The 16,077-nt window shown below is 35.6% G+C and overlaps 1 protein-coding gene across 10 annotated transcripts in view; it reads right to left on the bottom strand.

Moving 5' to 3' along the window:
• The window catches only part of LOC138760434 (CAP-Gly domain-containing linker protein 4), a 396,307-nt gene that overhangs the window by 160,156 nt on the left and 220,074 nt on the right, over positions 1-16,077 (bottom strand). For 9 of the 10 annotated variants that reach the window (XR_011355597.1, XM_069931024.1, XM_069931023.1 and 6 more), the window contains one exon: positions 15,615-15,755. Coding sequence is in view for 9 of the 10 variants with exons in the window: in XM_069931024.1 (XP_069787125.1) it covers positions 15,615-15,755 (141 nt within the window). In the remaining variant the exon portion in view is untranslated. Of the gene's footprint in view, positions 1-13,216; positions 13,466-15,614; positions 15,756-16,077 lie in introns of those variants that run through there. The other variant, XM_069931025.1, reaches the window with a different exon arrangement.

Here is a 16,077-nt window from a genome sequence, read left to right on the forward strand (position 1 = left end):
TTGAACGTTGAGTGGATGGGGAGGGGGGGGTGAAGGAGGGAGGGGGGAAAAGGGGAGAAAATGACACTGCGTATATTCAAGAGGGAAATGTTTGTGTGTATTTTGGTTAGTATGGTTCATAGTGTGAAAATTTTTTTTTAAATTTTTAAAAAGTAAATTATATTTAAGATTAAAAGAACATGGTGTAGTATCTGGTTACAAAATAAAATGTGATAAAAGTGAAATAATATCTATAGTAATGGCAGATTGTGAGCAATGTAAAAGGAAAAGTTGGTTTAAATGGCAGAGAGATGCAATTAAATATCTAGGTATTAAAACTGACAATAATTTACTTTATTTAAATTGAATTATACACCATTGCTTAAGAAAATAGAAGATGATTTACGGAACTGGAAAGAACTACCTATAACTTTAATAGGAAAGGTTAATTGTTTAAAAATCAATATATTTCCAAGAGTACTTATTTAAAACATTACCTATATTTATATCGTAATTTTTTTTCCCCCAAGAACTAAATAAGTATGTAAGGAAATTTATTTCAAAGGGAAAAATAGCAAGAGTTGCATTAGAAAAAATAACATGGAAATTTGAATTAGGAGGATTACCATTACCAAATTGTAAAAATTATTATAGAGGAGCACAATTGAGATTTTTCTCAAGAGGGAGAGAAGCCAGTATGAATTCATATAGAAATGAATAAAATAGGAGAAGATAAATCAGAGAATTCTATATATAAAAGGAATAATAAGTTGTTTATTGCAGATAGAGATAATCCTTTGTTAAAATTTATTTTTAAAATTTGAAGTAAAATATATTTGGAAATGGGAATAAGAAATTTTCAGATACCAGGAATTATATCGAATCAGAATCAACTTACTCATTTTACAACAATTTTTTTTTCAATATTTGGTTTAACAAAAGAATTAAGACAATAAAAGATTGCTTTCAAGGTACAATTTTAATGACATTTGAACAATTGAAATGTAAATATGGAATACAAAATAATACAATATTTTCTTATTATCAGTTAAAGGCATATTTAAGAGATAATTTAAGTCCAGATTTGATATTACCTAAACAAGCTATTTGGAACAATTAATTACAAATATTAATGTTTATTTCAATTATGTATACAATTTTGCAAAAAGGAATTCATAAGTCAAGACAAAGATGGGAGAATGATTTAAAAATATATATTCAAGAGGAAACTTGGTTAGAACTTTGTAAGGATAGTATGACTAATACAATTAATGTTTGGTATATAATTCTTTTACTTCAACTATATCTTACTCCACAGAAATTAAATGGATTAAATTCTAATTTTTCAGATAAATGTTTTAGATGTAATAAAGAAATAGATACTTTTTTTTACATTTTACGTGGGAATTTTCAAAATTAAGACCTTTTGGACAGAATTTGGTTTATTTTTGGAAATAGTTACAAAAGTTAAATTTCCTCAAGATCCAATTTGTTTACTTGTAAATATTTTAGACACATTAATGAAATTGAAATTAAATAAATATCAAAAATAATTTATTAAAGTAGCCCTTGCAGTAGCTAGAAAATGTGAGGCAGTAACTTGGAAGTCAGATGCATATTTGGGAATGAGTAGATGTCATACTGAAATAGGTCATTGTATACCACTTGAAAAGATTACATATAATAGAAATTTTTCAAAAGATTTGGAAACCACATTTACAAATTGTAGGAATTAGGTTGTAATCGCCCAACTTGAATCTTCCAACTCCTAAAATTAAGATATGCTTGATTGATAGTTTTATTAAGTTTTTACAAATAATATCCAAATGTTCTTTTTTTTCTTCCTATTTTTCTTTCCTATTGGGCCATTGGCAGGGAGAGGAGTGGATGGGGGAATAAAAAACCTTTTAAATCACTATGTATTCATCTTTAATGTTTTGAACAAGATAATTTATGTATGTTTTGATGCATATGTGAAATTAAATAACAATAGACAATAGACAATAGGAGCTGGAGTAGGCCATTTGGCCCGTCGGGCCAGCACCGCCATTTTAGATCATGGCTGATAATTACCATCAGTACCCCTTTCCAGCCTTATCCCCATAACCCTTAACTCCGTTACCCACAAGAGTCTTATCTAACTCTCTTTTGAACATAGTCAGCGAATCTGCCTCTACCACCCTCTGTGGCACGGCATTCCACAGATTCACACTTCTCTGGGTAAAAAAATGCTTTCTCATCTCCGTCCTAAAGGGCCTACCCTGTATTCTTAAACTATGCCCTCTAGTCCTCATCTCCCCCATCATTGGGAACAAGTAATCAGACTTCACCTTGTCTATCCCCCTGATGATTTTGTAATCCTCAATCATGTCCCCCCTCATCCTTCTAAACTCCAATGGATACAAGTCCAGTTTTTCTAGCCTTGCTGCATATGACAACTCTGCCATCCCTGGAACTAACCTTGTAAATCTGCGCTGCACACCCTCTATAGCTAGTATGTCCTTCCTCAAGTTTGGAGACCAGAACTGGACGCAATACTCCAGGTGGGGTCTCACCAGGGCCCTGTATAACTGCAGAAGGGCGACTCTGTTCCTATACTCCAATCCCCTCTTTATGAAAGCCAACATTCCATTTGCCTTCTTCACAGCTTTCTGAACCTGCATGCTAGCCTTCAGTGACCGGTGAACAAGTACACCCAGATCCATTTGCACTTACCCACTCCCTAGCTTGTCTCCATTTAAATAATACTCAGCTTTCCTATTACTTCCCCCAAAATGAATAACCTCACAAATGATTAAGAGAGTCTAAATCTGCATGAAATAAATCAGCATGTACCAGTGGACAAGTGAAAAGTTCAGTTTACCAGAGATGAAATCACAAATGAACTTCGCTAACTGTCCCAATGAAAATCCTCAGCTATTTCAAAACTTGATGCATAAGTAGGCTAGGTGAAAAACCAATGTGCAGTGAAGCGAAATATGTTCAATGTTTGCTTTGAATAGGGAGCTAGCAGAGGAGCGACATCTGCATAAATTATTACAAATGCTGTTACACCCATGGTCACTGCTTCTGAACTCAAGACAGCCTTGAAGAGGAAGAACCCGTGGAAAGTGACTGGCCAAGATGAGGTCCTAAGGTATGTCCTGAGAGCCTGCACAAAACAACCTGCTGACATATTCACAGGTATCAAACACAAACACAACAAACGCAGGAGGAACTCAGCGGGTCAAGCTAGGTCCTGGACTTCATATCTAAAAAATTCCAGTAATTGAAGATGAATGACAACATCTCCTCAATGATCACACTCATCCCTCAACGATGTGTATTCAGGCCCTACACTCATGTCTGTACAGGCAAAATACCATTTTAACGGCATCTTCAAATTTGCCGATAACACCACAGTAGTAGGCTATGTATCAGATAATGATAAACATTGAATATAGCACGATACAAGCCCTTCAGCCCTTGATGTTGTTCCAACCTACATTTTCCAACCAAAACAAAAGCTAAGCCCTTCCAACCTCATAACCCTCTATTTTTCTTTCATCCATGTATATGTCTAAGTGTTTCTTAAATGCATTCCAGATATCCACAACTCCCAATGTGAAAATCTTACCCCAATGTCTCCCCTAAACTTTCCTCCCTTCACTTTGTACAGATGTTCTCCAGTGTTTGCTACTCCCACCCTGGGAAAAAAGCATTGGCTGTCTACCCTATCATTGCCTCTCAGAATCTTGTAGACCTCTATTAAGATGAGATGGATAAAGGAAAGAGATTGATAGTCCAGTGACATGGGGCCAAGATAACAACCTTTTTCTCAGCATTAATATGATAAAGAAGATGATCATTGATTTCAAGAGAGGGGGAAGAGACAACACTTCTGGTGCTGAAACCACACGTTAATGCTCCTGAAGTGGAAAGAGTGGGTAGCTTCATGTTCTTAGGAATATATATCTCCAATGACTTAACCTGGGATAAGCACATTGATGCAACAGTCAAGAAAGCACAAGGACAGGGGGAGGGGCATACCACTTGATGACGTAGGGTTAGACTGATCATCCCTGCTTTCAAAAAAGTTGGGAAAACGTGACAAAAAGGGTTACAAAGTTACAGAAAATATAAGAAAGAGATGTCTGAAGCCATGTAGAAGACATCAACGATGCCACCTAAGAAGGAAAAAGGACTTACTGTTGTACAAGAAACTGAGCAAGAAAAGGAACAAGAAAAGGAAGAGAGCCCGACCTTTAAAAGGATATTGGGGCTGTTTATAAGGTAGGATCCAAAGGAGAGAGGCCAGAAGCTGGGGAGTCCTTGGACACTGCTGAACAAAGTCTCCCTTGACAATGGCTGGCAACATCAGGTGAAGAAGTGACTCTGTGCATGTGTGACTCCTCATACATGCGCAGAGCACAAAAAAAATGGAGGAAATTTTAAAAAAGATTCCAGACACTCACAGCTCCAGTGATCAAGAAGAAGACCTGGAAAAGCAAAGGAAAGAACAAGAATGACCCACAATCAAGAAAAAAGTAGAAAAAGGTGCAACAACTTCTTTATCTTCTGGTGAATTAAAGCAAATGTTAGATTTTTTTCAACAAACCATGCAAGTGTTAACTGATGAAGTAAGAAAGAATGGTGATAAGATGGAAAGATTAATGCAACAAGTGGACACTAGATTTGAAGTAGAGGATGGAAAAATTAAAGGGAATGAATTTGAGATTCAAAATCCTAAAGGTCAAATGAAGAAAGCAGAAGCAGTTGCTATGCATGATCAATTAATGCAAAGATAGACATTTTGGAAAATTTTATTAGACGGAATAATATCAAAATTGTTGGACTTAAAGAAGGGGCTGAGGGTCAAGAAAGACTTGAAAAAAATTCTGCAATGGTGGATACCGGAATTTTTGGGTCATTTCAAGGTGATTTGGAGATAGAACAAACCCATAGGGTACTGAGACTAAACCTTAGCCTGACCATAGGGGCCTGTCCAATATTGTCAGATTCCTTCGATATGAAATAAGAGAGAAGATATTAAAACTGGCAGTGAAACAAACTAAAGAAAGATAAGCACCTTTGATTTATAATGAAAATAAGATTTTTTTATCCAGATATAAGTTTTGATTTGTTGAAAAAGAGAAAGGAGTTTAATCCAGTTAAAGATGTATTGTGGAAAAAAGGATATGCCTTTTTTTTAGATATCCAGCTGTTTTGAAAGTATTCATCCTGGGAGGCAGGAATAGATTTTTTACTGAGCCTAATGAAGCAAAGGTATATGCCCATTCATTGCCTGTTAAAGATCAGCAGATGATTGTAGATACGTGAATTCATTATATATCTGAGATGTTTTACTGTAACTGAAAATACATTGAGTTTTGATGGAGTTTAAAAGGGGAGGAAGGTTTAACCTAAGTTGTATGTGATTTAATATTCTGGATAAGATTAATGGATTAAAAGGTCTATTGATAAGCTTATAGTACAGGATGGTAAGATGTTTTGAGTGAGTTAGTGGGGATTGTGATGCTATCATGGGCACTAATGTGACTAGTTTTGCATCCTGTACAGATCAGGGTGATCGAGATGCCTTAACATCATGCGCCTCTGGGGTTTTTCCTTATATTTCTTCTTTTTTCTTCCTTTCTTATCTTTTTTTTGTTCTTAGCCTGGACTGTTTACAGATGTAAGATATTATATGGGGAGGATTGGGTGGATGGGGAAATGGTGGGAGGAGGGACGCTGGAGAGATATAGGTTTTAATTTTGATGTCTAATGGTAGGGAAATTAATGGAATTCAGAATCCGATAAAAAGAAAAGGTTATTGAATTATGTGAAAAAAACTAAAGTAAATGTGACTTTTATACAATAAACTCATTTCACCGAAATAGAGCATAAGAAACTAAAGAGAGATTGGATAGGAGGGGTGTTCTCTTCTTCATTTAATTTAAAAGCTAGATGATAGTGATATTAATAAATAAAAGTTTACCAATTGAAATACTGAATGTAATGACTGATAAAGTGGGGAGGTATATTCTGAATATTGGACCTTGATTAATATATATGCACCGAATGTATATGATGGAAAATTTATACAAGATATTTTTATGCAGTTAGCTAATGGAAAAGGGAAAATAATTATGGGAATAGTCTTTAATTTTACTTTTGATTCAACATTGGATAGATCAGGAGGAATTATGGTTAAAAATAAGGTGACAAAGGATGTGAAAAATTTTATGAATGAAATGAAACTTGTTTATAGTTGAAAGATGCATCCTGATATTAGAAATTAGTCATTTTCTTCTTATAGGCATGAGACATATTCCTGTATAGATATATATTTTAATCACCTCTTAACTCCAGACAAGGGTTCAGAGTATTGAATATCAAGCGAGGATATTGTTTGACCATTCACCTTTATTTATCTCTGTTTTACCGGAGGAGGTTTAATGCAGCAATGCTAAAAAGGAAAGATTTTTGTGACTTTATAAAGCAACAGATAAAACATTTTATGACCTGAATGAACATTCTGTAACTAATAAGTTTGTGGTATGGGACTCTTTGAAGGCTTATTTAAGAGTTATATGGCTATGGCTAAAAAGAATATATGTCTGAAGTTAATTCTTTGGAAAAGGAAATAATAAAGATCAAAAAAGAATTGCAAAATTAAAGGAATAATGAACAAAGGAAAATATTGGATTTACAGAAATTGAAGCTTAATACAATACAAACATATAGAGAGGTATATAAGATGGACCTAACAAAAATATTATGAATTGGGAGATAGAGCTCATAAAGTTTTAGCATGGCAATTGAAGACTAAACAAGTATCGAGAACAATAGTAGTTGTGAAAGAAGATTTGTGGAATCTTACTTACAAAACATAAGGTATGAATGATGTGTTTATGATATTCTATAAGAAATTATATAAATCGGAATCTTTGAAGTATGGGGATAAAATAGGTGAATATTTGTCCAAAATTATTTTATCACAGTTAAGCATAAAAGAGAAGTCAGAATTAACAAATCCATTTACAGTTATAGAATTATATGATATATTGATGTATATATTGATGTAACAATAAGGCTCCAGGGGAGGATGGTTTCTCTCCAGAGTTTATAAAGAATTTAAAGAGCTATTAATTCCAATATTTATGGAGGTTGTTAGATCAAATGAAAGATCTTTGGGACATATTTGAGTCGTTTAAAACTGCATTAATAACAGTTATTCCAAATAAAAGGAAAGATCCTTTGCTTCCATCTTCATATAGACTAATTTCACTATTGAAAAGTGATTATAAAATTTTGTCCAAACTAATAGCTAATAGATTAGCTAAATGTTTACCTAAATTCATTAATATGAATCAAACAGGTTTTATTAAAAATAGAAAATCAGCAGATAATATTGTTAGATTTTTAAGTTTAATAGATATGGCTCAGAAAAGTAAAAACCATCAGTGGCTTTAGCTTTAGATACAGAAAAAAAAAGGCATCTGATGGATTAGAATGAGATTATTTATTTAAAATACTGAAGGTTTTTGGAATTCTGAAACATTTTATAAACTGGATAAGAGCATTGTACAATTCTTCAAAAGCTAAGGTGAATTCAAATAGGCAACTATCAATTTTTTTTGTTGGAAAGATCATCTTGACAAGGATGTCCATTATCTCCTTTTTTATTTGCATTAGCTATAGAACCTTTAGCTGAGATAATTAGAAGTGATAATGAGATTGAGGGTTTTAACATACATGATAAAAAAAACATAAAATTAGTCTTTTTACAGATTATGTAACATTACAGCTTACAAACCCTGAAAGCTCATTACAAAAAGTAAATGATCAATTGGCGGAGTATGGGTTAGTATCAGGTTACAAAATAAATATTGATAAAAGTGAAGTGATGCCAATGATCGAGACAGACTATGTTCAAGTTAAGAAAATGGCAAAATTTAAATGCCAGATTGATGCAATTAAGTATTTAGGAATTAATGTAGATAAGAATTTAAATAATTTATTTAAATTTAACTACATACCTTTATTGAGGAAAATTAAAGAATATCTATTAAGATGGAAAGATTTGCCAAATTCTTTAATAGGAAGGATTAATTGTGTGAAAATGAATATCTTTCCAAGGATACAATATCTTTTTCAATCTCTACCAATTTTTATACCAATAATGAATTTTTCAGGATTTAAATAAAAGTGTAAGAAGATTTATTTGGAGGGATAAAATGCCTCGGATGGCATTGGAAAAATTAACATGGAAATTTGATCAAGGGCGACTTCAATTGCCTAATTTTAAAAATCATTATAAAGCAGCTCAACTTAGATTTTTGTCTTGTTATCAGACTGATGAAGAGATTGCATGGGTGTAAATTGAAATGAGTAAAATAGGAGAAAGTAATTCTGAACACATTTTGTATAAATGGCTTGAGAGATTATTAAAAGGAAAATCAGAACCACCGATTTTGAAGCATATACTTAAAGTATGGAACAGAGATGACGTAGAAAGAGGAATGAAAAATTATCAGTTGGCTAAAATGATATTAAATCCAAATCCTTGAATTCCTTTTATGGTTAATAATTGTTATTTTGATGTTTGGTATAATTGTGGAATAAAAAAAATAAGGGATTGTTTTTTGGGATCTGTTTATTTTTTACTTTTGATCAATTGAAAGATAACTATAATATACCACATAATTCTATTTTTTTTCTTATTATCAACTTAAATCATATTTAAAAAGAAAATTAGGAAGGAATTTTAAATTACCAGAATGAAGTCCATTTGAATATCTAATAACAGATATGCTTATTTAAAGATTTATTACTAATATGTATATCAAATTACAAGAGACTATTCAGAAAAAGGATTTATTAAAATCCAAATCTAGATGGGAAAAAGATTTAAATATACAGATCCAAGAAGAAGAATGGTCAAAATTATGCTATGACATGTAACTAATACAATTAATGTTAGATATCAAATGGTTCAATTTAATTTTTTACATCAGTTATATTATACTCCATATAAATTGCATGCACTTCATTCGAAATGTTGAGATCAATGCTTTGGATGTAATAAAGAAGTAGGATCATTCCTGTATGCAGTTTGGCAATGTGAAAAGGTAGATAAGATCTGGAAGGATACAGGTATTTTATTGGGACGAGTTTTGAAAATGCAAATTTTGAAAGATTCCAGAGTATTTTTATTGGGAGATATTTCCCAATTGAAGTTAGATATTTATCATAAGACGTTTTTAAGTGTAGCAATAGCAAAGAAATCTATAGCTATAACATGGAAATCTGGTGATACTGTGGGGTTGAATGAATGGAATTATTAAATTGTATATCATTAGAGAGAATAATGTATAATTTACAAAATCAACCAGAAAAACTTGATAAAATTTGGAGACCCTAAATGGATTTTATTGCTATGACTTTACCTGCAGCGTCCACCACGCCCCCATCCAACCTGCCCTAATTAGTTATGTTTTAAGATTGTTATGTAAACTGCAATTAATTAATTAAAAGATATAGGCTTATTAGAAAGCTTTTTCATTTTCTTTTTTTCTCTCTTTTTTGGGGAGACAGGGGGTGGGTGGGGGGGAGAAAATATATAATAGCTGTATTACTTTTGTGTCATAGTTTTTATTATTTTTATGTTATGGATAAATACTATATATATGTTTTGATGGAAATGGAAAATAAAATTTAAAAAAAAGAAAGCACAAGTACTTTCTTAAAAGACAAAGCAAGTTTAACATGTCCCTCAACAACGTCTACAGGTGCACCGTCGAAAGCACACTTGTTGGATGCATCACAACATGGTGGGGGTGCTGCTCTGCTCAAGATCAGAAGCAAGAAAAAGTTGTTCAGAACATAATAAACCCCCTCCTCCACCCACACTCCCCATGGACTCCAATTACATCCCCTGCTGCCTAAGAACAGCACCCAACATACTAAAGGAAACATCATACCCCAGACACATTCTCTTCCCTCCTTCCTCCACCGGGGAGATGGCTCAAGAGTATGAAACACACAATTTCTTCCCCACAGCCTCTTCAATTAACCCATAACATTGCCATCATGAAACACCCCAACAATGAAGATGCTGTTTACATCCGGTACCGCACGGATGGCAGTCTCTTCAATCTGAGGCGCCTGCAAGCTCACACCAAGACACAAGAGAAACTTGTCCGTGAACTATTCTTTGCAGACGATGCCGCTTTAGTTGCCCATTCAGAGCCAGCTCTTCAGCGCTTGACATCCTGCTTTGCGGAAACTGCCAAAATGTTTGGCCTGGAAGTCAGCCTGAAGAAAACTGAGGTCCTCCATCAGCCAGCTCCCCACCATGACTACCAGCCCCCCCACATCTCCATCGGGCACACAAAACTCAAAAAGGTCAACAAGTTTACCTATCTCGGCTGCACCATTTCATCAGATGCAAGGATCAACAATGAGATAGATAACAGACTCGCCAAGGCAAATAGCACCTTTGGAAGACTACACAAAAGAGTCTGGAAAAACAACCAACTGAAAAACCTCACAAAAATAAGCGTATCCAGAGTCGTTGTCATACCCACACTCCTGTTCGGCTCCGAATCAAGGGTCCTCTACCGGCATCACCTACGGCTCCTAGAACGCTTCCACCAGCGTTGTCTCCGCTCCATCCTCAACATCCATTGGAGCGCTTTCATCCCTAACGTCGAAGTACTCGAGATGGCAGAGGTCGACAGCATCGAGTCCACGCTGCTGAAGATCCAGCTGAGCTGGGTGGGTCACGTCTCCAGAATGGAGGACTCTCGCCTTCCCAAGATCGTGTTCTATGGCGAGCTCTCCACTGGCCACCGTGACAGAGGTGCACCAAAGAAAAGGTACAAGAACTGCCTAAAGAAATCTCTTGGTGCCTGCCACAATGACCACCGCCAGTGGGCTGATCTCGCCTCCAACCGTGCATCTGGGCGCCTCACAGTTCGGCGGGCAGCAACCTCCTTTGAAGAAGACCGCAGAGCCCACCTCACCGACAAAAGGCAAGGGAGGAAAAACCCAACACCCAACCCCAACCCACCAATTTTCCCCTGCAACCGCGTCTGCCTGTCCCGCATCGGACTTGTCAGCCACCAACGAGCCTGCAGCAGACGTGGACTTTTACCCCCCTCCATAAATCTTCGTCCGCGAAGCCAAGCCAAAGAAGAACCTTGCTTGGGACTCATTGACCTTTCTTTTCATTGGAACTCTGCAAATTGTGCTCTTTTGGACTGCTTGCTGAAAAATCCTTCTCACTGTACTAGATATAATGGACAAATATACAAACTTTGTCTGCAAAATTGGATTGGTGTATTCTGACATGACAATCTTCTGGGCTGTTTGCAGGAAGTGGCTTAGTTGCTTTCCTCCTGCCTCTTCCACAGGCCACTTCACCCTTTTGTTTGTTACGGTGACTCAAAAACAGTAGGGCAGCAGATTGGAGATACTGTAAAGCTGCTGAGATACCAAACACTGACTCTCATGAGGTGTTTTGTATGGTCATCCATCAGCTAGATAATGAGAGATGGAATCCCTTTAATTAATAGCACTCCTCAGTTGATAGGTGGTGAGTGAAAAGTTAAGTGCACAATGTATAGGAGATAGAGATCCCTAATTGGTAGAATCTGCTGTGAATATGGCACTTTTGGATTTTCAGAAGGCTCTCAATAAGAATGGCTATAAGATGGAGGAGCCTGAGGAAGAAATGGAAATAGAGATACCAAATCAAGGCCTGCAAACAATATAATGCCAGAAAACACCAATCAATTTTGCATTCAACATCAATCCATCACAGACAGTTGGTTCAAAAGGTTACAACCCACATATTTGTGCGGTAATACATTGCTATGAATCAGTAAGTGATTATCAGGTGAAAACAAAGAATGAAAGGAGAATGATATAGATTGACAGGCTGTGAGTCATGGTCCACAGTATTTGAACTGCATTTTATTCCCAATCTACATCACAGATTTATCCATAGAGACCAAATACAGTATTTCCAAGTTTTATGATGATACTAAACTAGATATGAGTTAGAAGGAGGATGCAAAGATGTTTCAAGTTGTGTGAGTAGATAATAGAAAAGAACCATACATTGAATGTCATATAATTCCATTAGTTTCTCTTACTGAGGAACTATGCAGCTTTATACCTGACAAATATTTCTGGTTCAGGTGAACAGATTTGTAATTGGCAAAATGCACATGATATCTCCTGGACCTTTGATTCATTTAATTGATAATGCTTAATAGTTCAGCTGACTCTGGCCTCCAAGTCAAGAATGCTCACAGTCATTGATTTATACTTCATAATGCACGGTGTTTTAAGAGATGCAAACCAGCAAATAACTAGCTATGCCAGGTTAAATGCTGAAGTTGGATATTTGAAAAATATGACCTTGAACAGGCAAGAAAAGACTGAAAATAGCTTTGTGTTTAGGGACATGGAGGTCACATCAAATTTAATGGGAGGATCCTATTATTTTGCCAGCTCGCTAATATTGACAGCAAAAGCCAATACTCGGAGCCTTTGAGGACAGAGCCTGGCAGCTGGCATGGATGACTGGGGATTCGAAATTCGGAGGTGAAGGAGCACATAAGGAACACAGATGGACATCAATCTTTTGGGAAAAAATTATCCCTGATTTTGGCATGTAAGTAACGTTGGTGGTGCCAGGATTAGTGAAAAAATTATAACCAGGTGGTGTGTAGAGCTGTGAAAGAGGACAGTGAGGTGACCATCAGCACAGAAAAGAGAAAAGTGACTCTGAGGAGCCAGTGAGAATTGCACAGGTGTACATTCAACACATCGGGACACTTTATTTCATTTAACCACCTTCTTCCAGACAGCGGTAGGATTTGATTAATAATGGTGTAATCCTGGGGCAATTTCATTCGAGCAGGATATTTGAAAGGTATGGTTGACAATACAACATAGATAAAGTATTAATTGAATCTAATGGTCCAGACCACTTCATTTAATGGTGACCATGACAAAGGCCATGACATCATTTGGTTGAATATGTCACATGTTTGTATAATTTCCTGTGTTGAACTTTGCATGTCATTGATTACTTCTTTAAATCTTTTAAATATGGAATCATACAGATTTCCAATTCCAGTTTGATGTTTAATCCTAGCAAATTAAAACTACAATTTACAACATCAAATAATTGAAAAGTAAGTTGGCATGTGCATGTGTCACTAAATGGGAGAATAATGCAAATATTCAAAATACTTTTAATTTACTTAGTAATATTCAAAAATAAAAATTTACATAAATGGCTGGAGGAACCAAGACATTAAAGGATGTCTAAGCATTCAAGCATCAGAGCAGGGCTCTGATGAGACAGCTAAGCCTTTTATGTATGCTAATATTTTCTTTCATAATCCATGTGAAATACATGCCACATTTGAAGGTCAGAAAGTTATCCACGGATGGTTCATCCTCATAGCAGTTCACTTAATTGTCCCTGCAGAATAACATTCACCGATTATTTTTGACAGTCATCATCTTTTCTCCCTCTAATGTTTTTATGCTTTCTTACAACAAACATGTCCAACATTGTCAATTTATTCACCAATCAAAAATAACGTGAGAGGCAATAAAATTTTACTCCTTTACTAATACCATTTTCTCAGAAGAACATCAAAGATCAAACAACTTACCATAATATCCTTAAAGTATTTTAAATATCATTTAAAAAAAACTTTGGTATTGCTGTTTTACTTTTGTACTTAACTTTGAGTAAATTTTCCATGCAGGGAAAATTGCAAACAAATCCTGCAATTAATTTATTGCTAAGTGATGATATATGAATCCATGAGATTCAGATTTAGATTCAGATTTATTGTCAGGGCACATACATGACAGCACAAACATTGCAGCTCATTTTTCCTGCAGGAAAGAGAAGCAAAAAGAAGCCCTTCAGTATCACTGAGTGTTCATGCATTCACCTCCAATGATCCTGCAGCCTCTACGTCTACACAGACTCTTGTTCGATCCATCGACAACCTGAGCTCCAGATCCAAACCTCTGACACAATCAGGAAGCTTTCTGCACCTGAGGCCCTTCGGATGTCCTTCTTGCCCCCACCTTCTCTCGAATCCCAGCTCAAATACGAGCAGCCTACAGCCCACGCAAGTTCACCAACAGTAAGTCATCGCAGCATGTGTGGGTCCCTCAAACGCTGAGCCCCTCATTGGTCTGCTGCTTTGGTCACTGTCCTGTCGAGTCCTTCAGCTGCTGGGCATCTCATTGGTTAGCTGCTGTGGTCACCATCTTCCTTGCTCCTCTTTCTTGATGAGGATAATTCTCCCCATTTCTAGTGCCCTGTGCCAGCTTGTTAATCCCTGGAGTCTGAAGCCCCTTATGGCCATGTCCATCTTGGGCAAAGACTTCATGGTTGCAGGATTTTACGTGCAAACAATGTCGGCTCCTTTAACAAGCCATTTAAAGCCTGTACAGAGCCGTCAGCATTAGGATTGGGCGTTCAAATCTTCGGATTTCTGCTCTCCGCTATCCTGAATCCACACCAGCAGCAGAGCTGCCATTACAGCAGCTGTTCCTCCATATGAAACAGTTCCATAAGTTACTCAAACACAGAATTCCATATACACATTTTAAAATAAAAAAACAGAATTACATATGCAGTACCCAATGGAAAAATGTGTTCAATAAATTTAATACAGTTTTCAATCTAAGTAATCCTCAGCTCAAATCTGAGCCTGTAATTTTGGAGAAACACCATTGAGGTGTATTTACTGCTTAGCAATATTGTAACTAGGAATTACAAAAATAAAGATAATCTCAGTATTCAAGTGATTTTTTTCATTCACAGAATGTGAACATCCATGTTTATTGTCCATTCCCAATTGCCCCTGAACTGAGAAAATAGTTAAGAATGAACCAAATTGGTGGGCCTGAAGTCATGAATAAGCCAGACTTGGTAAGGCTTGCAGATGACCTTCCCTGAAGAACATCAATGAACCAAATGGTTATCAATGACAATCTTGTAGTTTCATCTGAATTTTAATTTCCACATTCTTCATTTAATACTTAAATTTAAATTTCACATCCTCCATAGTTCAGTTCAAACTGATGTGACTGGATTAATGCTCCATCCAGTAACTTTACCACTATATTATTATACCCAGAAAATGGCTGCTTTCAAGCTCTGAACTATAATCAAAGCCTCTAAGTTGTTAATAAATTTGAAACACACCTGGCATTTTTAAGTGCAGATACTGCATCTCTAACAGAGAAATATTGATTTCTCATCTTGTCCTCAATTCCTACTGAGACTTCTTCATTCCAAATCTCAATAATCTTCTCTACTATTTCAAATATAGGCTAATTCAAAATCTGATCTGACCACACCATTAACAGCTTCAATTTTCTAGACTCCTAGCTCTCAAATTTCTTCCTTAAACCATCCATTCAAAAATAAGTAGCTAATAATAGCATTTGAAAAAGATGTACATTTTTTACTCAATCTTGTCTGACCCTGACAGTGACCCAATAAATTATCACAAAAGAATAAGAAAATTCTAATCTTCATCAAAACTGAAGAAAAGCAAGAAATTCTTGAAATGCTTAATTTTATTTATTTTTCTGCCTACCTGTGTTCACTTTTGATGTAACATGTGACAAGTCCATTTTTTGAGATCGAACAGGAGTTAATGTTTTAATTGATGAAGCCCTGGTTAATCTCTTTTTTTCTGTGGGTATTTTGCTAACCCTAGAGAGCGGTGCAAAGATTCCTGGAAACAAACAATAAACTATTTTAAAAACTTTCTGACCAAAATATGGTAAAAATCCTCATTATCCAGAATTCAAGCAGCCAGCAAATAAAAATTGCAGAAAATCAAAAGGTAAAAAATAGAAACATTTTAAACAATGTCCCCTAGTGGTAGGATTGCCAATCACACAACAGTCAGTCTCAAGCAACTGGAATATTCACTTATCCAGCATCTACTGATCCCCATAGGTGTCAAATATGGGGGCTGTTTTACTGTAGTTCTGTATTAACATTACTTCAAATAACTATCAATAAATTCCATCTACCTACATCTTATTCTCTAA

This window comes from Narcine bancroftii, chromosome 4, assembly GCF_036971445.1.
Source record: "Narcine bancroftii isolate sNarBan1 chromosome 4, sNarBan1.hap1, whole genome shotgun sequence".
Lineage (NCBI taxonomy): Eukaryota > Metazoa > Chordata > Chondrichthyes > Torpediniformes > Narcinidae > Narcine > Narcine bancroftii.